Raw genomic sequence first — 19,926 nt, forward strand, 5'->3', positions numbered from 1 at the left:
CGTCCTTAGAGAGATTCACCTCTTCCCAGAGCCCAGAAAGAAATTTAAACACCAAACTCACCCGCCGTCTGTCAGGCATTAGACTTCCGTTTAGTTTTCATGGGTAATGTAGTTCTTGGCGGTTATTGGTCCACAACGCGGCGCGGGGAACTCAGAGAGCCTCCCATCCTCTGTCAACAACCGGTTCGAGATTACCTCGTCTAGTTTAACACAGACTTTCTCCTGTATGATCCCTCGCTCCGCTAACAGTGTGAACAGTGTGCCCAGCGTTACATATGCAGACGGGGCAGTTTCTTCCTGTCCTCCGTCGGTGTTGTGGCTATGGAAGGACGGTGTGCTGTTGAGACTTGGGCAGAGTTTGGCCTCTCAGGAACATCATGCACCCCGAAGGTCAAGTTTGGTGTTGGGACAGATGTGTTTCTCTGCACTGGCAGCGACGAGGTCTATGTATTCAGTACTAAAGAAAGAAAGCTCAGGGCAAGTAACTTATACAATGTGTATTGATCAAATATCAGAGCTCTGCAGAGCTCCACTCTGAGCTGACCAAGCATTAAAGATAACTCACATTTTCTGTTTGACTGTGTTTATGTTGCAGGCTGTCCTCCAGTTTCCTCATCCTGTGAGTGACCTATTTGAGAGTCATGACAAGCAGCTCCTCTATGTGGCCTGTAGGAGCGGAGTTTATTGTGTTAGTGTACAATTTCTGCTGTCCAGGTAAGAACCTTTTTTATGTGTTGCATAAAATGTGTTGAATTGAATCCTGTCAATGCCTCTTACTACGTATGTGATCTTTCACCTCTGCAGAGCTCAAAGCTCAGCGGCCGATGCATCTTCAGGTCCACCTGAGCTGAAGATCTCCTCTGAGCTTCTTGTTGTTCCAGAAGAAGGAGTGTTGTCGCTGCTCCTCGTCGGCTCCGTCCTCCTGACTCTTTCCCAGAGGGACGCATCCTGGATGTTGACACTGTATGACTGTCCAAAACAATCAGCGTCTAGCAGTTATGAGATGCTTACGTCATTCAGCCTGCCACTGGTGTCAGGTGTTGTACACAGTGACACTGAGGGAGAGACGGGGATGAGAAGGAGGCCTGTCCTGACATGTGTCCATTCCAGTGATACAACACCATCATCTTCCTCCTCACTGAGTGACAGCCACTTCCGCCTTGAGCCAGTCCTCTTCAAACTTCTGTTTGGGATCGACGCCGCCCTCGCCAAATCACCGGTTGTCCTTTGTGGCCTGCCAGACGGATGCCTGTGTTTCATTCCTCTGCGTGTGCCAGGATCGCGGCTCCGAGTCCTGCACAGCCTTGAGCAGCCAGTCGTATTTGTTGGAGCATCTGTTGTCATGGACACGGGTCCGGGACATGCACAGTGTTTGGTGACAGTGGGTGAACTAGGGAGAGTGGTGGTGATCAAAATAGACAAGGGAGGGCCAGAGGAAAGGGGCAACGTGGCTGGATTTATGGAGCGGTGTGTACCAGGGCCTGTGATGTGTGGGTGTATAGATAAAAACTGCCTTTACTACAGCACTGGGTCAGACCTGCTGAGACTGGCTCTATCAGAGGGATCATCTGGGATACGAGGCCAAGAAAGGGATGAAGATACATCCAGTAAGACAGACGCTGCCCTCCAAAGCCCCACCAGTTTGAATGTGTGTAGAGTCATTGCCTTGGCTGAACCTACAGGCAACACTGCAGGTAAGTGTTGATCCTTGAATGATTTCCTTCCGGCAGCCATTGCTTTCAGTACTCACCACTACTGAATTTAACCTGCAGACAATTTAAACTTGTGACACTGTAGGAGTTAGTTAAGTGTAATAACACAGTTGCAAACCGTTACTATTCACACCTTGTTTAGTGTGTTCAAGTGAGTAGGCACTTAATGGAAAAAACCCACCACATTCACATTATCCTTTTCACAGAGGCTTGTGTGGCTTTTAGAAAATAATGGTGGTGTTATGTTCGCAGTGATTAATATGCTATCAATAACTTTCTACAAGGTGGCTGTCTGAAGCCAGAAGAAGATCTTTTTTATGCTGTTACATTTTGCAGCAGGCAGAAATCAGAAGCTGTCATTTAATCAGCAAAGTTGTTTGTTGTTTTAATCTTGTCTTCATGAATTTGGAATTTTTAGGATGTTTGTGGCTGACGAGTATTTTACTTTTCTTTCCAGTAGTGTAACTAAGCCTATATATTTGCTTTGGAGTGCGACTTCAGTCTCTTAACTACCTCTATCCTGTGTACTAGGTGCTGTTCAGCTGCTGGGGCTGTCTGTCAGAGGGCAACTACAAAGTATTACTGTACCTGTGGGCAGAGAGGATGCAATATTGTCCAAGATACCTTCCACACAGGTGGGCAGCAGCGTCAGGGACCTCCTGTCTGCTATCGGGGATGTTTGTGAAAGGTACATGATTCTTTATTGATTGTTGAAATGGAACACAGTAGACATTTATTGTAGGTAACATTGTCTTTCTGTTGATATAAACAGTTGATATGTCCTTGCTTTCCTTCAGGGCATCAACACTAAAAACTGACATCAAATCCAAAAACCAAATTCTAAGGCACCTGAATCAGGTGCTTAACATCAGTTTCCTGCTGACAGCCAGTACAAAAAGTGAAGAGAAGTCAATAAGATGTCACGCCATAACAAAGTGGAGCAGATTGCTTCAAAAAGACTCCCTGAACCTGACATGTGTCCTGGATAATTCAAGTCCTTATGTTTTGGAACAAGGTTGGACACTGAGCCTCACCGTATTTCCTCTGTCCTATTCTGCCAACACAGGTGGGGAAAGCTCCTCCACAAATTTTTCATTCCCACTCCACAACCTCCATCCAGGGGAAACATTAGAAGTATCACTGCCCCTAGCAGCTGCAGGCGACGCATCTTTCCCCGTGACAGTGAGCTGCTCGCTCATCTTCTCGCTCTCAAGTCTGCTGGGAGAGAGGGCAGTAAACCTTCCTGGTTCGCAGAGTAGCTGCATCAGTTTGCCTGTGAGCACGTTGACAGTGGATTGGTTGCACACCCTGCAGGTGAACAGTCCCATAGCCACCCATCAAAGTGCCACATCTCAGTGCAACAACACCACAACGGATCCCATCCACGCTTTTTTAAGCTCACGCCGGATTAAGTGCAGTGGAAAAGAGGAGAGAGGAGGAGAGGGCGCTTCAAAGCCTGAGCGAGAGCAGTATTCAGCAAGTGTACGGGTGTCGTCAGAGTTACTGAGGAATACAATGGTGTTTAAAAGCTCAGATTTGGACCCACAGGGGCCAAAGTCGGCCCCTCAAAATGTGTGCCTTTCTTTACTGGAATGGCTGTTGTCTGAAGGTCCTGGGGGAGTGAGGACGGGACACCAAGGAGACAAGATCAGCAACTCAGTGGTCCATGCTCAAGGTCCAAACGGACACCCAGTAAAACTGACTGCAAAAGAGGTAAATGCTCTAATGTATCACTAAAGGTTTACCCTGTTTATTTGATCTTGTATTATTTGAATAAAACAGACTAGTGACCTTTTGTCCAGGTAAATGTAGGGGAGGAGGAGTCCCTGACCACAGTGGAGCTTCAGGTTGAGAGCTCTTCTATAGCAGCGGTGTGTGGACTGCACCATGCTGTGCTGCGCCGGATACAGGTACAAATACACGCACAGAAACTTACAGAAGTCAACATTCACTGTTTTTTTTTTTTTTTTTTTTTTACAGCAATGGATGTTTTTGATGAGTTTTGATGGAGCACCTGCATTAAAAGATGATACATTTACAATATTGTGTTTCCAAAACAACCATGCAGCTTCATTTAGTTACCTGTGTGTCACTCCATGCAAAGTTTTATGTAAAATTCCATCAGATTCATTGTCTGCTCTGTTCCTTCACACAGACTCTGTTGCAGAGGGCTCCTGACAGGGCTGCTTCCACAAAGAGGGTCCAGAGTTTAGGTTTAAGACAGGCACTGCAGCGGGCCGAGGTAAGACTCGCATGTACTTAATTTTGTCTAATAGGGCTGCAACTAACAATTATTCTTGTAATTACCTAATCATCTCTATTTTCTGCGTAATTAATGACATGAATGAACAATTAGCGGCAGTTATTTTACAGACTTTACAGTGACATGAAGGGAAGAAAAATTTGTGAATCTTGTAGTTGGAGAAGCTATGACCAGCAGCTGTTTGGTATTTTTATTAAGTGTAGTAAATTTCTTAGAAAACCCATTCAGACGGAGAGATTTATAAGACCACAGAGATGCACCGAATAGCTTTCTGTCATTGTCCACGACTGTGTCTAAATCTTAAGTATCTTGTGTGTGATTCCTTTTTGAACTTTCAGTCTCTTTCCTCCTCCTCTCTTGTCAGCACCTGTCACAGCAGATCCAGCAGAGTCGAGTCTCAGGGGCCTTCGGTGTGGGCGCGTCCACAGGGCAAATGACCCGGTCTCTTCTCGGTGTTTACAGAGAACTCAGAGAAAATCCTCTCCTTATAATTTAAACACTTTTTTTTTTTTTTTTTTTTTTTTTTTTTAGCTGAGCCTACGCAGATGCCCTTGGCCTTGTTCTGTGTGTTATGTAACTTCTCTTTGCAGCTGATTAAAACATAATGTCCATAATAGTGATTGCTAATGTAAATGTACTTTAGTGTCCCTGTAAACATTACCATTCATGGTTACTTTCATGTGCCTTGGTTTTCCTACTATTATTTTGATATTGTACGTGTTCCACAGCTTTAATAACAATGGTCACCCACATTACTGTTTTTGTTAGTTGTGTGCTTCAAACTAAATTTCACTTCAGAGACCGGTACATTCAGCACAAGGTGACCGAAGAGCGCAGGTGGAGCAAAAATATATGCAATTACAGTCCAAATGGAAAAACTGTCTCCCAGCTGGGAGAAGGTCCTCCAGTTCACAGTCCCCTGATGTGTCAAATATGTAGGTGTAACAGTGACATGGGACCTTTATGTCTTTTACAGAAGTTCTTAAACACAACACATTTACTGACGGCTGGTAGACTGCAGGAGTTTGATTAAGAATGACCAACACATTAAAAAGTTTGTTCAGTTATACATCAACTGAAATGAAGAAAGCTCAGGTTTCTGGACTAGACAGACAGGAAAGATCATCTGGATATAGTTGTTACTCACTGACACTGCAGACAGCCAAACTGATTGTCAATAATTCAAGTAGTTGCAGAAACAACAAATTTCAGGTTTTTTTCAGGAGTAAAAGGTCTACGGAAAGAAATTTCACATGTTCTTGTCCACCTCAGCACAGCACCTAATAAATTTGGAAGAATTAAAGCTAAAGTAGGGTACCTGAGACGGACAAGCACTTAAAAATGTAACATTTAAAAACATTTAACATATAGTATATAGATAAAGCAAATACAGTGCTTTATTTTAGATATATCTTTGAGTGTATATATCTTGTCTTCAGAGTTATGACCCCAGTAGAAATGTTTTCTTGATTGAATCTATGTGTTGTAGAGACACCTGCTGCAGGTAAAACCTCACTGCTCCAGGTGAGGCTCGAACTCACAACCTCGGCATCACTCTGCAGGTTACTGTCTTATAAGTACCGCGCGCTGACCGATTGCGCCACTGGAGCACAAAGCCACAAAATCACTGTCTTGATTAACCCCACACTGCTGACAGGTTAATTAAAGGTAATAATGTTTCAGTCACTCAGTCTCACAGGGAAACCACTGATTATCATGACAGAAGCATTATGCATTAGAGCTACTGTAATGCCTCAGGCAGGTTTACACCCCAAACCTAAAACTTGTTGCATCCTGTAAGTTCAGCAGTTGCAGAAGTAGTCTGATTACAACTACATAATGTGATGATGAGGACGTTCCAGTTGTGTTAGTTGAGTCAGCTAATCACAACCTTTTTAACCAAATATTCACCTTAACTTTAATCAAGGCATTAAGTAGCAGTTGTTGTTAGAGTAGTTCAGTGTGATTATTTCATTTAGCAGTTTATTTCAACATGTCATGCAGTGTGTCACAATCAACCACCATGTTAAAACCTCACTGCTCCAGGTGAGGCTCGAACTCACAACCTCGGCATCACTCTGCAGGTTACTGTCTTATAAGTACCGCGCGCTGACCGATTGCGCCACTGGAGCACAACACCAGAGTTTCACTGTCTTGATTAAACCCACACTGCTGAAAGACTAATGAAAGGTAATAATGTTTCAGTCATTCAGTCTCACTGGGAAACCACTGATTATCATGACAAAAGTGTTGTGGTATTAGAGCTACTGTAATGCCTCAGGCAGGTTTACACCCAAAGTCTGAAGCTTGTTGCATCCTTTAAGTTCAGCAGTTGCAGAAGTAGTCTGATTACAACTACGTAATGTGATGATGAGGATTGTGTTAATCAAACCTTTTTTTAACCACATATTGACATTTTCTTTAATCAAGCCACCTACTGCATTAAGTAGCCTTTGTTGTTGTTGGAGTAGTTCAGTGTGATTATTTCAACATGTCATGCGGTGTGTAACAATCAGTCACCATGGTAAAACCTCACTGCTCCAGGTGAGGCTTGAACTCACAACCTCGGCATCACTCTGCAGGTTACTGTCTTATAAGTACCGCGCGCTGACCGATTGCGCCACTGGAGCACAACACCACAGTTTCACTGTCTTGATTAAACCCACACTGATGACAGACTAATTAAAGGGAATAATGTTTCAGTCATTCAGTCTCACTGGGAAACCACTGATTAACATGACAAAAGCATTATGCATTAGAGTTACTGTAATGCTTTGGCCTTGTTTGCATTGAAACCTAAAACTTGCTGAGATTTCTTTGTGAGATTTCCAAGTCTCTTGACACTTAAGAGTTATGTGATCAGTGTGAGCTGTCAGTTACAGTCAGAGAATTATTTTTCCTTGACCACAATGGTATAATTTCTTTGCTCCAGGTGAGGCTGTGAAGTGTGTGTGGTGCCACCTTTTGTTGGTCATTAGTTTGTTAAAGATTCCTTCCAGATGTTTTAAGACATACATACAAATAGTCTGCTCTGAACAATAATGTGTGTCTGGTATGTTTTTTACACAAAAAAGTATAAATTCCACTTCGCCATCTACTCCTTGAATCTATCAATATGCAAATTGTGTTCATTTCTAAAGTTTTCCTGATTGACACAAGATGTCTCCTACTTCACTGTGATGTTCATTTTCAGTGGATGTGCACTGGTGATCTCAAGGTTCTACATCACACTGTACAAGTTGCATCCTGGACCAGGATTGATTTCCAACTATTTGTGAGGTCACATCACTGCATAAAATGAGAATTTGAATGGGCACAGAGAAACTTTCCACTTTCAGCAGATGAATGTGAAAACATCCCTTCTATTGTCACACTTTGCACAGACATCATTCTGCACAGTAAGCTGCAGGGCCCAACTGATTAGTTTATAGTAACTTAACCTTAAGAGGATATATCTGACCCAAAATCGTCACAGCAACAGGAACACCTGCTGGCACAAAGCTGTAAGCTCCACATGTCCACAGCAGCACCAGGTTCTGACTTGTGAAGACGTCCAGGTGATATCTCTGCTTCCTGTACAGATGATGACCTCTGATTCTTGTGGGGTTCCTCCAGGGCAGCTAACAGTGGACCTTAAAAACTTCAGCAACAAATAATTAGCACTGGGCACTAGCAGATGATGATAATGAACTACTCCAACAGCAGTTTATTTAGTCATTTATTATCACAGTCCACAACAAAGATGAAACTTGAATTTATAACAATGGACCCTGGAAACCTCTGCAGATGACTCTCAGGACCAGCACATTCTGACTTAAGGAGACTCCTCAAAGTCCTGCTGGAAACATCCTCCAAGGGATGAAGAAGAAAGAAACTCCTTGGCTCCAACTAAAGACTCTTCCTCATCAAAGATCTCAACGAAGGTGAGAGAGCTCAGAGGTAAACTCATTCACGCTTGTCTTTTCCACTTGTGCTGACGTATTTGTTTTGACACAAACAGGTTTAGAAACAAACATAATATCTATTGCTAGAATTTAAATCAAAATCAATGACTCACTTTCAACTTCTGTTTTTCTTTTATGGCCAATTGATGTTTGTGTGAAACTGTATTTAAATAAGAGCAGGTTTTTAAATCATTCTTTCTTTTCTTTGTCTGTCTTGTGTTGGTGGTGGTTAGCCCCAGTGAGGGAAAGCAACTAAGGACTGTAAAATTTTGAAGTACATGTACTTGCTACATTCTACTCCCCTACATTACTAGAGAATTGTTGTATTTCATATATTTGACAGCCCTAATCACAGGGTCCTGTCCTTGTATGGACTTGATTGGCGAGCAGTTCAACCATAGACTGATTTTTCCTTCTCACACTGTGTTATTTTAATAATTTTTAGGACCCTCAGAAAGGCGAAAGTATTTCACAAGAAAGGTTTAGGAAAATTAGAGAAAAATCTGAAGAAATCAATCAAATATGTTTTCTATCCCTTTTATGATCAATAGTGACACCTCAGATTTTTCATGGCAACACTTATGTTGGGAATCACCAGCCTCGGTAGTATGCATGTGGATATTAAGCTTCCAGTTGTGTTGTCCACCTGTAATTGAAGGGAAATTAATATTACACCAGCTTTTTAAATACACAAGGTAACACTTAGGGTGCTTGCACATCTGTAATTCGGTTAATTCGGACCAAAGTAAAAAAATGTCTACATTGTTGTAAGTTCTGTTCACACTGACTTTTTGAACAAACGAACGAACCCACAGGAGTAAACATGTCGGTCAGTGGAATTTGATTTCCGATGATGATGCAGGATGACAGTTGCCGAAACTGTTCAATGAATGATTTACCTGTCTGTCTATCGTAAACCGGACCAAATCTTAAAGGTGTGAAAGCACCCTGGGATAAGCTTGGCTTGATTCCTATAATCCTGGTAGATATATGACCTTATCAAAACAAAACATAACCAGCCATGCAAGTGTATTTTGTATCTTTATGCTCATAAAAGAAAGAAGAAATGTTGAAAAAACATTGCAGATGGACAAATGAAAAAAGGTTGTAATGATCACATTACTACCAGGTACTTGTTCATGAGTCTTGGTTACAGTCTTCAACAGGTGACTATTAGAAACCCAATCACCCTTGTCTGCTAATAAACATCCTCAGACAGCAGTACCATGCTAATGACTCAAACTCCTCTTAAAGGTGATCTCACTCATAATGGTGACTATGTCCGTCTCAAATGGCACCCAGATTCATTATGCTTCTTAGACTGGGTGACTGTCATTACACACCTGTATGACCCAGTTGTTGCCTTGCTGTCAATAATGTAACACCTTTAAGCAGTGGTAGAATCCTTGATGTATGTTGGTTTTACAGCATAAATCTACACGTCTTTACTGAAAGGAGGATTTTTATCTGGAGTTTAGCTCATTGGGAAAAAATCTAAAAGAACAAAACAAAAACTCAAATCGAAAATGTTCATTCACACTAATTTGCTGTTTTGACATCAAGTACTGACTCAAAAACATTGTTCACTTCATCAAGACGTTTCTTGGCTGAATATGCGTGGCCAGTTCCTCTTCTTGAACTTTCTCGCCTCTGTATCAGTCAGTTATCCCTGTGAGTTCACTTCTGCGACCTCTTTGTAACAGGAAGGAGAAAATAAGTGGGATGAAATCGGTACAGGTCGTAACTCTTCGCTGTCTTTCACCTCAAAATGCCACAGACTTAACTCAGTGAAGAGAGGAGTCAGAGTCTAGGTCTTAGGTTAAGATTGGATTGGATTGTATTAATACTCCCACAGGGCTGAGCTGCTCAGGCTGAGTCCATCTCCCTTCAACGTGCCTCCCTGGTCTCCACGCAGGTATTTGCCGTTCTTGCCACGGATGGCGAGGCGTCTGTGCTCCAGGAGCTCAAGAGAGAAATCCTCAGGGACCTCACCATCTGAGCACACCAACCCAGCACTGTTCACGTACCAGAACCGGCCATCTACACCTGCAGGATTTAAAGGGTAGATACACAAAGTCAGCAGAGTAGTAGTTTCCTCTTGATAATAGAAGTATAGGATTTACTTTAGCTTTATTCACCATGTTGGGTTTGTCTATATGCATACAACTGTGATCATGTAATGATGATGATTATCATTGCTGAAACACAGATTTGTTTGAGAGATGGGGAGCAGAAAAAGGAACCAGGCACAAAATCAATCTTGCTTGAGAGGGCACATCCTGACCTTTAATATGGTAGGCCCCGTTACTGAATTGCAGAGTGAAAATGTCATAGACCGATCTGCTGGCGTCCAGCGTGTTGGAATTCTTGTGGTGGCAGATGAATCCGTTGTCTCCTCTCAAGATCAGCATGGGTCGGTTGATCAGTTTCAAAGTGAGCTGTTCATCCTCACCTGTCAAAAGGTGACAGCAAAATCATGAAGACACATCCGAGGGGACACAAGAGGAGTCAGAGGGAGGGTTTGAGGGAGGGGGTATAGTAATGAAGAGAAAAAACTAATATTGTCTCTTGCCTGTGGAATCACTGACAGCGAGCAGCTGGCCATTCTTCTTGATGCAGATGTATTTTCCATTGTTAGCTTTTAGTGCCACCTTGTGGCCAAGCCACTCCACTGAAAACATGGTGTTCGCTGACCTGCAGTAGGGCATCAAGAGAGAAAATGAAATTTTCCCTGCCTTTAGGTGCTCTTGGAAATATTGTGATTACATGTTGAGTGCAGATGCAAGACTACAAAAGGTAAAGCATGTCAACTAAGAGAGGCTGAACTTTCTATAAAATCAGATTTGCCAGGATATGTTTAGCAGGTTGAGATTATCAACTTAAAACAGGTGATTATTTGTCATCTGCATGAATGCTATCCCTATTATTTCCCTCATTTCTGTTTTAGTTGTCAATCACCTCTATTTTCAATAGATTTATATATGAATTTACTGACTGATTTGCATTTTCAAGGACACATTTTCTTGTGTGCTGAGACATTTTCTTGTGTTGCATTATCCCTTAAATAAATATCTGCCATTGTGTAATAAAATGAACTTATTTCTTATAAAGCATTCATGACTACCATTTATAACTGATGAACTCAAAGGTAAAGGTTTATGTGCAGTAGTGGAAGGACGCTTGTGATTAAACTTAACACTTAGATTTTTATAGTGAAGTAAAACAAATTGTTATAGTCCAGAACATTCCTTTTGTAAACCCATATCTGTGATATAAAGTGTAGGATATACAATTATATTAAATGATTTGTTTATTTTCCCACTGCACAAGTGGTATGAGAGCAGTCACTCACACTTCAGTAGCCGTACTCTGGATGCCTCCGTGGGCCACCAGAGCCCAGTAGTTCCCTTGGCTGGTGCGGAATGTACACATCCTGGTTTCCTTGTCAATCTCCATCTGAAACGTCTCCATGTCCGTCTCATCTTCCTGATTTGCTGCAAGGCTTACTCCTGGGGTGGGGGGCATAGCAAGCAGCTCTTGTCATTAATACTGTAGTGACCGGAGAAATCCATTTATTGTTGCTGGCAATTTGTATTAATTTTCATTTTCCATTTGTATATTGCCTGTGTGCAATTACTGCTGAACAAGTTGTGACAGCATTTAAGACTTGCATGAGGTGTGAGGTCATAGTATTGAGCAATGAACATAAGGCAGCATTAAATGTGTGTTCACGAAATACATCTGATTGTGCTGAATAGGTGTTACTCAAGTGCATGAAAATAAACAAATTCTTCTGCAGAGCTCTTTTTTTCCTCTTTGGATTTACAGTGGCAAGTCGAAAACCAACAAAATACTTTGGGAAAACTGCGACATAGCAGGTTGCTAATCAGGTTGTATTGTTATGTTTAGCTTGGCCCAGCATGAAAGAGTTGGTAATCACGTCTGATCCTAGGATGTTAGGTTATTTTTAAGTGGTTCTGTCTTAAACTCATCTGACGTGCTGAGCATATACAGTACCTTCCTGAGGGTAAATACATGTTCACTGATTGTGGTTCTGGATGCATTTATGGACAGAATATACTGTAAATAAAATAACACTAAATGTACCAATGCAGGAAAATCTTACAGAGACAGAGCTAAATGTGTAGAATGCACGTTTCTCACAATAATATGTGTGATCAGCAGAAAAAACACTCTCACACTCTTCGCTTCAATTACATTGAGACTACTTAACAGCTAAACGAAAATCACACCATTGATTGACAAGCACAGAAACCAATTATTTCAGCATTGCTAATACATGGAGCGTTATTGGTGTCAAACATGTGAGAAACACACTAAGACATAGACAAACACAGTGACGTCCACTCCTCTCTGCTTTGATGGGTGTTTTGGCTTCCAGGTTCAGAAGCAAATAGGCAGCTTTACTGTTAACCTCTTCTTTATTTCAGAAGTCCTGGTTAATATTTCCACCTGTTAGCATTATCATAAAAGACAACAATTTGTCACCACCAGGAGACAGATTGCAAAGAGCTGAATCCCAAATTAGATACATCCTAGAATAATCCTTTAACAACGCAGATCTGTGCGCCTCACCCCCCTCTTATCTCTCCATGCTCCCTTCGCTGGCCATCCTTCTCTACCTTCCTCCCTTCCCCCATCTCTCCCTCCTTCCCCCTGACCCCCTCAACCCCCCCAACCCCCGCCTCCCACTGTCACCCCACCTCCGGCCCTGCCTATCTGCCCTCTTCACAGCGGGGCTCTGATATAATCAGCTTTCAAGTGCTACCCGTCCAATCCCTCAATCCCCTCAATAAAAGAATAAAGGAAAAACAGGAAAAGACCAGAGGATTTTACGGTTCACACTTAGCAGGATGTACAGATAATTACCAACCCCTCTCAACCCTCAAGCTAACGGAGCTATGAATGACAGACATATTGACAACATGCTAAAAATGTAAATGCATTATGTAGCTATATTGTTTTATACATCTTAAAGGACCCAAAGTATACTCATGTATAGAGGGCTACTTTTATTTAACAAATACCAACCAAACTCTATTTGAAAACAAAAAAAAAGAAATGAAAATGATTTAAAGACTGAAACCTCAGAAATGATCAGTCTATACAGTTTATTGTTAACAAGCAGGTGGCTGCATTGGAGAGGTGCAGAAAATGTTATTTCTTCCTCCAAAACTATCATTCTCAGGTTACAGAGAACAATGCTAAACAAAAACCAATATAACAGAGACAAGACAAGCCATGCTAGTGATTCTGTGAGGCTGTATTTAGGTGATGCTTACGTTAGCATGCTAACATGTTTGAGGTGTTCTGTCAAATAAAAAGCAACATTTCCAAAATTAACTAAATACAGTGAATCAGCATTGTCGCCGACTGGAATCAGACGCTTTTGCCGGTGTATCAGTCTAGTATAGTAAGTGAGCACACCAAGTGATGCCATTAGATATGCAAGCATTTGGTCATAAACCAAAGCATTGGACAAATAAAACACTTGACCTATTGATGGCACTAGACCTTTAATATCTTAGGAATGGATCCACCAGTTGTTGAGATATTTATGTCTGGACCAAAGGGGTATACCGACCTACAGACCAACAACACCATCCCCAAAGCCGTGCCGCTAACATGGATAAAAAACAACATAAAACAAAGATATTATCTATATGTCTGAAGTGAGGTCAGCTCAACTCTAATAACACTAATAAACCTGAGCTCACTATGATACATTGCATCAAGTGGTTTAAGGCTACTGAGGGATTCATGCATATAAATAACGTGCATAATCCAACACAGATGCACCTACACACGTACCAGTTTTCAGCACATTTTTTGGTAGAAAAAACCCTCACAAAAACAACTTCAACTCTTGTTCAGCAGTTCATGCTAGTGTTTTAAGATCCCTTTGGGGTCATTTTGTTTTAATTTGATATCTGACCGTAGATACAGACTGGGGGATGGAGAAAGGGGATGACGTGCAACAAAGATGTCATGGTTACTGAGCTACCGGGACGCTTTAATCACATCTTATTCACACCTGATAAACTAGGTATCATGAGGTCTTACAACTGGTTAAATTATCATTGATCTTAAGTGCATCTGAAGCATAAATTTCTAGCCCCTCTACTCTGCACCTATGCCTTGGGGCCCATCACTCTCATTCTCTCTCATGCCGACTCAATGTCATGCTTTGTCTACCTATTCCATGTGTCCATTTCACACTAATTCAACCCAGAAATGATCCTCCGACAGGGCTCAGCTGGAACCTCATGGCTGCTATCTGATAGATGAGAGGAGAGGAGGCAGAGGAAGGAGAGAAGGATGAAAGAAGAAAGAGAAAAAGAGAACAGGGGCAGAAAGAGATTAGATATGCTGAAATCCAAGCCAGCAATCTGAGGATATCAATAGCTGTGTTGATGACCATCTTTGACACACCAGTTGGTCAAGCATACGAAATAAGATGCTGTCATCATAGCCACGACCACTGATAAACTATGCAGTGTAGCACAGTACAGTCCTCGTCAGTACACTCCATGATGCATCTACACAGACACACACAGGTAACAACAGCAGTGGCACATTTTGGATCAGACCCCAGATCCAGCTCCACTTTCTGGTGTTGTCCTACCTGCAGCCTGCAAGTGGAGCAAGCCTAACTAATCCATCAGCGATAGATGCCTCTGACATCTATTATTAATGGTAAGCTGATGCCACTATCCCCCTGTTCCTTATTTTCCTCTTTCTCCCAATCCTTCATCCTTCACAACTGAATTTTCTGTTGTTCTTTTATTTCAGTCCATTCGTTTTTTCTCCCACTTATCTGTTCCTGGACTGTGTGTGTGTGTGTCTGTGCACAAATGCATCATGTAAGCATGTATGTATTTGTGTTCATGTGTTCATGTGTGTTAATGGAAAGTTTGTGTCTTCAGACTATCATCTCTTTTTCACTTTCAGGTCAGAGTGGACCACTTAGACCCGAGGAACACAGGGAGGTGATGAGAGACATGATGACAGATCTACATGACATGCTGAGACACACACACACACACACACACACACACACACACACACACACACACTGCAGGCATCCCATTGCTGTCTACAGAACCTCTCTTTAACACTTTTATATCTAAATTCATGCTCTACCTGATAACAGCTGACCCTCTTTTATTACTAACCCATTTACTGCATTTGTACTCACTTTAAAATAGATAGCCAACATGACTCCTCTGCACTAAATGGAGCAGAAACAAAGGTGCTAATTTATGTGTAAAGGCAGGTGACATTAGGGAGGATGAAGAGCCCACCTGTCTCTACACATACTCCTATTGTCCTAAAGTCCTTGGAGACTTGTATCCTCCCTTCTCTGCTTTCCATTTTCCACTTCCTCTTTAATCATCATGTTGAACCCAGAGGTAGAAGGCAACAAGGTATATTTATCCATGTAATGAAGAATTTTGAGGTACTAGCATTAAATGATTTTCCATTTTGTACTTTTGTCCCACTTTTACTCTAACTTAACAATTTGACCTTTCACCTAATATTTTAGTTTTTCTATTTTCTCTCAAACTATCATCCATTCGCCCGTACTCATTGATTTTCAGCAGCACATCAGCACTGACTGAGGCCGGCTTAGCGGGTTAGATTAGCAGGATAGAGCGGGACCTCGGAGGGGCAGAAGCTTTGGCCCCAGGTGAGAGGGAGCTTGGGTTTCTGAAAGCAGACTCCCCCCTCGCCTTCCAGGAACAGGGGCCAACTTCATCAATAATTCAAAACACCACCTCACCACTTGCCGCAGCAGGACGGTATGATTGTGTGTGGGCGAGTGTGTCTGAGAAAGATAAAGCTTTTGTTTGTGCAGAACAAGTGTAGGAAGAGAGAGAGAGACAGCGAGAGAGAGAGAGAGACAGAGAGAGAGAGAGAGAGAGAGAGAGAGAGACAGAGACAGAGAGAGAGACTGTAATAGACAAATGTAAGCATGCTGCAAGTATTTCTGTCTGTTCATACATTCATACAAGGCTACTGTATATACTGTATGCATGTTTTATCCTGCACCATATCTTTCTTTCCCTTTAACCAATCAGTTTACAGTTCCCAGTCCTTTAGTTTCCGCCTGAAGCGCCCACTGCTAACCAGGAACAATGAGCGGCGAGAGATTCAGTTACAGCACCCAGGGCTGAGGTAACTCAACCCTGCAGACAAGAATCTGCAGCCTGCGGATGGGTGTCATGGCCAAGTATGCTGACAAGCATTGTTGGTGTATGCTAATCCACCCCAAATCCAGTTTCAAATCAGACCAGCAAACCATTTCAACCATCAGCAACTGAACACTTGGCACGTCCTTCTAGTGCACTGCTGGTTATATGAAACATGATCTTACAATTACAATTGTTCTAGTTTTTACACTGATCAAAGAAATTCAACCTTGTTTTTAAGGAAAAAAACCAACAACTTTGAAGCTAATGTGGAGCGGGTGTAATCCATCAGTATAGTAGTGTGGTGTCATGGCTGCATGCTGATCAAATAACGCACTCCAAGAGCCCTGTCACAAGACCGAAGAGTAAATACATAATACAGTATCAACAGAGCATTACTCTACAGCATATAGGTTACAAGCAGCTGTTTCAGTAAGCCCAAGCGGCCAAAAGCGTAGTGTGTTAACACCATTACCCAACAAAGCCAGGAGATACATTTAAGAGGGAATGAAAAAAAAATCAAAAAGATTATTTGGTAAAACTTATTCTATTATATTTGCTGCATTATATAACAGGGTATTTTAAGAATACAACACCTCTGACAACATTTAAACTCATGAAAAAGAAAATAAAAAAGATTATTTGGAAATATTAATATGTTGAAATGTGTATTTCTGTAGTTATCCCCAACATGGGTGCACAATAGATCTGTTATTTGACAGCGTCACTCACTAGTGTAAGAGTTAATACAGACAGTAGACTAACCTAAATCAGATGCAGCACTAGAACAAATGGCTATTCGTCTCAGGTCTCCTAGATGAGGCTGATGAGTCTCCTGTATCAGCCTTGTCTTAGAGAGATGGTACTATCCAATGTGATAGTGATGCATGTTGTGTGCAGACTAGATTACCCATAATTACCATGCATCCCTTATCAGTTGTCAATCATTAGAGAGTGGTCTATTCCCATGCATATTCAGCATGTCCACAAGTTAATGTTGTTCCTGTGAATTGTAAGCTCAGTTTTCTGGGGGCGTATCACTACAGTGTACGTACTGTAAATAGGCTAGTAGTAGAATTTATTTTGTATGTGTGTAGGCCAGTGTCAACTAAAGGCTCATGTGACCGTCCTCAGTGGCACATAAGGTCAGCCTTCCTCCATTTAATCAGACATTTGGGATTCTTTGTGAAACTTCTTTGTAGGGAACAAAGAAAGCCACAAGAGTTGCAGCTTGTGCATGCATGCAAGCCTTCAGGGTAAAATCAGATTTGTGACTATATCAATTTGTGATGTTTCTGTGTTTTCCTACCTTGTCTTATGGAGACATATCGGCCATTGGCTGCCATCAGAACCACCTGTGGATGGCTCTCCTCCAGGTCAAACAGTTCATCTTTACCCGGTTTGGAACACCGTCCAGACCTGAGGGTGCCCGTAGGCCCCATGGGAGACAAATACTTCCCCTCGCAGTCTTTAAAGGCCAGTTTCCCACACTTCAGCTCCAGCGTGTATGCCGTGGCCCTCCCACTCTGTGTCAAGAGCTTTCCGTCATTGCTGAGGAAGCGGCTGTCGCAGGTCTTAAGGCAGTACTTCCCATCCAGGTAGACAAGGGTCAGGAGCGCTGCCACCCCCCAGGGAATGTTCACATCCACAGCGATTTCCCCATCCTCCATAGAGAGGTGGGCATAACGCTTGCGAGCCACAGACAGCAGGTTGGCCTGCGGATGTAGAGCCAGGTGCACTGCCCACAGCTCGGCATCTGTGATTACCTGGGCAAAGCAGGACAGGTAGTCCCGAGAGCCACCAAAGAAGCGGAGGTGCTGCTCAGACTGCAGGGCCCAGCGACCGTCTGATTGAGCAACGATGAGGAAGCGGCAGTCGGAATTGTGGCCATCGGCCTCACAGGTGACTTTGCCGTCCTTGTCAGATGCCAGGTAGCGTCCCAGGTGGCTGCGCAAGTAGACCACCTGCGTGTCCTGGGAGTCCTGCTCTAGAGTCCATATCTGCTTCTTCTTCAGGCTGGGTGCTGATGCATTCACCTGAGAGACGAGAAAATGTTCCAACAGAGAGCATGAAGGCTTTCATCTTATATGCTACAACAAACCTGGCAATCATTATCCCTGTAGCATCTGTCTGAAAGAGTAAAGCACTGTACAGCTCTTTTATATTGGATGGCATGTTTGTACCTTGAAGCCAAAGGACTCAGCAGTGAGATAGCGACCCTCATGGTTGATTAGACCAAACTGTAACTTCAAGGGACGGTTCCCATTAGCAGGCATCTTCACCTGTGGATTCAGGAATTCAAGAGACAGATGGAGAACAAGGGGTAAGACAAGTTAGGGATTGGGGGAAGAGTGGGAAAGTTAGGCTGGGCAAAGAGAGAGGGGTAAGACCTAACATGGGAGGCAGGAGTTAGGGAGAAATAAGGGTTTTTTAAAGAGGTGAGGAATAAGGAAGGAGATGAAGTCATGGAGAATGATGAAATGAGAAAGCCTTAAAGACAGGAAATCAATTCATTAAGGTACAGTATATAAAGCACTCCCAAGACCACAAATTCCTTCCCCCGCCCATGGCTTCATTATACATTTTTCCAGCTACAGCCTCCTAATTTACTTACTGTGGTTTTGTGGCTTCCCCTCTGCAGTTTCTGCGGCTCTAATTCCAGCTCCCAGATTTAAGAGGCTTCTTTCACCAAGCGTCCTCTTGTAATTCTTTCTCTCTCCTCTCCTTCTCCTGCTGGCTCTCACGTACTGTTGATCCGGTCTCCCGGCTCCCCTCCACCTCTACCTCTCCTCACCCTAATCAGGTTAGAGGCAGAAAGACTTGAGTCAACCTTGATCTCTCTTTAGACTGGCGTCCGGCGTCAACCTCTCTTTCTCTGTGGACTAATTTTGATCTCTACTGCTTATCTCCACTTCTGCAGTCGACCCTCTCCCTCCCTCTCTCTCTCGTTGAACAGTGTTCAGCCTCACTCCTCTTCTTGCTTGACTTGTTATTCACCCTGAAGGCTCAATCACCTGGCCCCCGCCCCCCACCCCCCACCCCCGACTAGCCCCCCCGGTCTTTTTGTTTTTGCCCCTCCTTTGGCTCCTTTGCTTATGTCGTTGGATCACATCCAATATTCTGACCCCTCTTCTTCACCTTCCTTGAAGACCAGGTTCTTCGTTTGTCAGACAAAAGTTTGATCAGTGAAGAAGAACATCCTCAGCGGTCCTGCAAATGTTATGGTAGCGCATTGAAGGACTCCTTCACTCTTTCCCTAAACATAAGCCGTCCATCACAACTGAACTCAGCAACAAAGGGTGCTCGCCTCTGTAATCTTAAGCCTCTCTCTGACGCTTTTTCCTCCCATCCTCTCGTTCTCTCTCTCTGCCTTTTTCTAACCTGCCATGTGTATAATCCTGCCTTTCTCTGCCTCTGCACTTTATTCTGAGCTCCTGCTCTTCGCCTCTTTCTGTGACACATAAAGACAGGTAAGTAGAAACAATGCACACACACACACACACACACACACACACACACACACACACACACACACACACACACACACACACACACAGTCGGGTAACCAGAGCACTCCCTGTGCCTTTGGGGTAGTTGCCTGAGTGCGGCTCCACTTACTTTCCTATGCTGGGGGTTTAGTTACACACCTTCTCTGATTGCAAGCTCTCTGGGTCACTTCTAATGGGCAATGTGTCCAACAGGCTGAGGGAGTCAGACTTTACATCTGAATTTGGAAGACAAGCAAACGGAAAGGAGATGTGTGTTGTAAAGGCAACAATAATAAGCTAATCAAC

General features: G+C 42.9%; 2 protein-coding genes and 3 non-coding genes across 5 annotated transcripts; 1 reads left to right on the forward strand and 4 right to left on the reverse strand.

The window, feature by feature from the left end:
- Positions 1-70: 70 nt before the first annotated feature.
- On the forward strand, positions 71-4,943 carry faap100 (FA core complex associated protein 100). The gene is made up of 8 exons (XM_051417746.1): positions 71-477; positions 596-714; positions 805-1,694; positions 2,244-2,400; positions 2,510-3,425; positions 3,515-3,622; positions 3,868-3,954; positions 4,340-4,943. The coding sequence occupies exons 1-8, from the start codon at positions 322-324 to the stop codon at positions 4,469-4,471; spliced, it is 2,565 nt and encodes an 854-aa protein (XP_051273706.1). The 5' UTR covers positions 71-321; the 3' UTR covers positions 4,472-4,943.
- Positions 4,944-5,491: 548 nt separating this feature from the next.
- Positions 5,492-5,585, reverse strand: trnai-uau (transfer RNA isoleucine (anticodon UAU)). Its single transcript has 2 exons — positions 5,548-5,585; positions 5,492-5,527 (listed from the first exon to the last, which is right to left on the reverse strand). It is a non-coding gene; the product is annotated as a tRNA-Ile (tRNA).
- Positions 5,586-6,013: 428 nt separating this feature from the next.
- Positions 6,014-6,107, reverse strand: trnai-uau (transfer RNA isoleucine (anticodon UAU)). The gene is made up of 2 exons: positions 6,070-6,107; positions 6,014-6,049 (listed from the first exon to the last, which is right to left on the reverse strand). It is a non-coding gene; the product is annotated as a tRNA-Ile (tRNA).
- Positions 6,108-6,511: 404 nt separating this feature from the next.
- Positions 6,512-6,605, reverse strand: trnai-uau (transfer RNA isoleucine (anticodon UAU)). Its single transcript has 2 exons — positions 6,568-6,605; positions 6,512-6,547 (listed from the first exon to the last, which is right to left on the reverse strand). It is a non-coding gene; the product is annotated as a tRNA-Ile (tRNA).
- Positions 6,606-8,947: 2,342 nt separating this feature from the next.
- fscn2b (fascin actin-bundling protein 2b, retinal) lies at positions 8,948-19,134 on the reverse strand. The gene is made up of 7 exons (XM_051417754.1): positions 18,747-19,134; positions 18,316-18,522; positions 17,442-18,168; positions 11,272-11,428; positions 10,492-10,613; positions 10,204-10,371; positions 8,948-9,965 (listed from the first exon to the last, which is right to left on the reverse strand). Exons 2-7 carry the CDS (start codon positions 18,406-18,408, stop codon positions 9,760-9,762), a joined length of 1,473 nt encoding a protein of 490 aa, XP_051273714.1. The 5' UTR covers positions 18,409-18,522; positions 18,747-19,134; the 3' UTR covers positions 8,948-9,759.
- Positions 19,135-19,926: the final 792 nt, after the last annotated feature.

The sequence above is a fragment of the Dicentrarchus labrax genome, unplaced genomic scaffold, assembly GCF_905237075.1.
Source record: "Dicentrarchus labrax unplaced genomic scaffold, dlabrax2021, whole genome shotgun sequence".
In the NCBI taxonomy this organism is placed as follows: Eukaryota; Metazoa; Chordata; class Actinopteri; family Moronidae; genus Dicentrarchus; species Dicentrarchus labrax.

Coding starts and splice junctions, on each gene's coding strand:
- faap100 (XM_051417746.1), top strand. CDS start 322: ATGGAAGGACGGTGTGCTGTTGAGACTTGGGCAGAGTTTGGCCTCTCA. Junction 3,426..3,514: donor TAAAACTGACTGCAAAAGAG/GTAAATGCTCTA, acceptor CCTTTTGTCCAG/GTAAATGTAGGGGAGGAGGA. Junction 3,623..3,867: donor CTGTGCTGCGCCGGATACAG/GTACAAATACAC, acceptor TCCTTCACACAG/ACTCTGTTGCAGAGGGCTCC.
- fscn2b (XM_051417754.1), bottom strand. CDS start 18,408: ATGCCTGCTAATGGGAACCGTCCCTTGAAGTTACAGTTTGGTCTAATC. Junction 18,169..18,315: donor CTGAGTCCTTTGGCTTCAAG/GTACAAACATGC, acceptor CTCGTCTCTCAG/GTGAATGCATCAGCACCCAG. Junction 10,614..11,271: donor CAGAGTACGGCTACTGAAGT/GTGAGTGACTGC, acceptor GCCCTACTGCAG/GTCAGCGAACACCATGTTTT.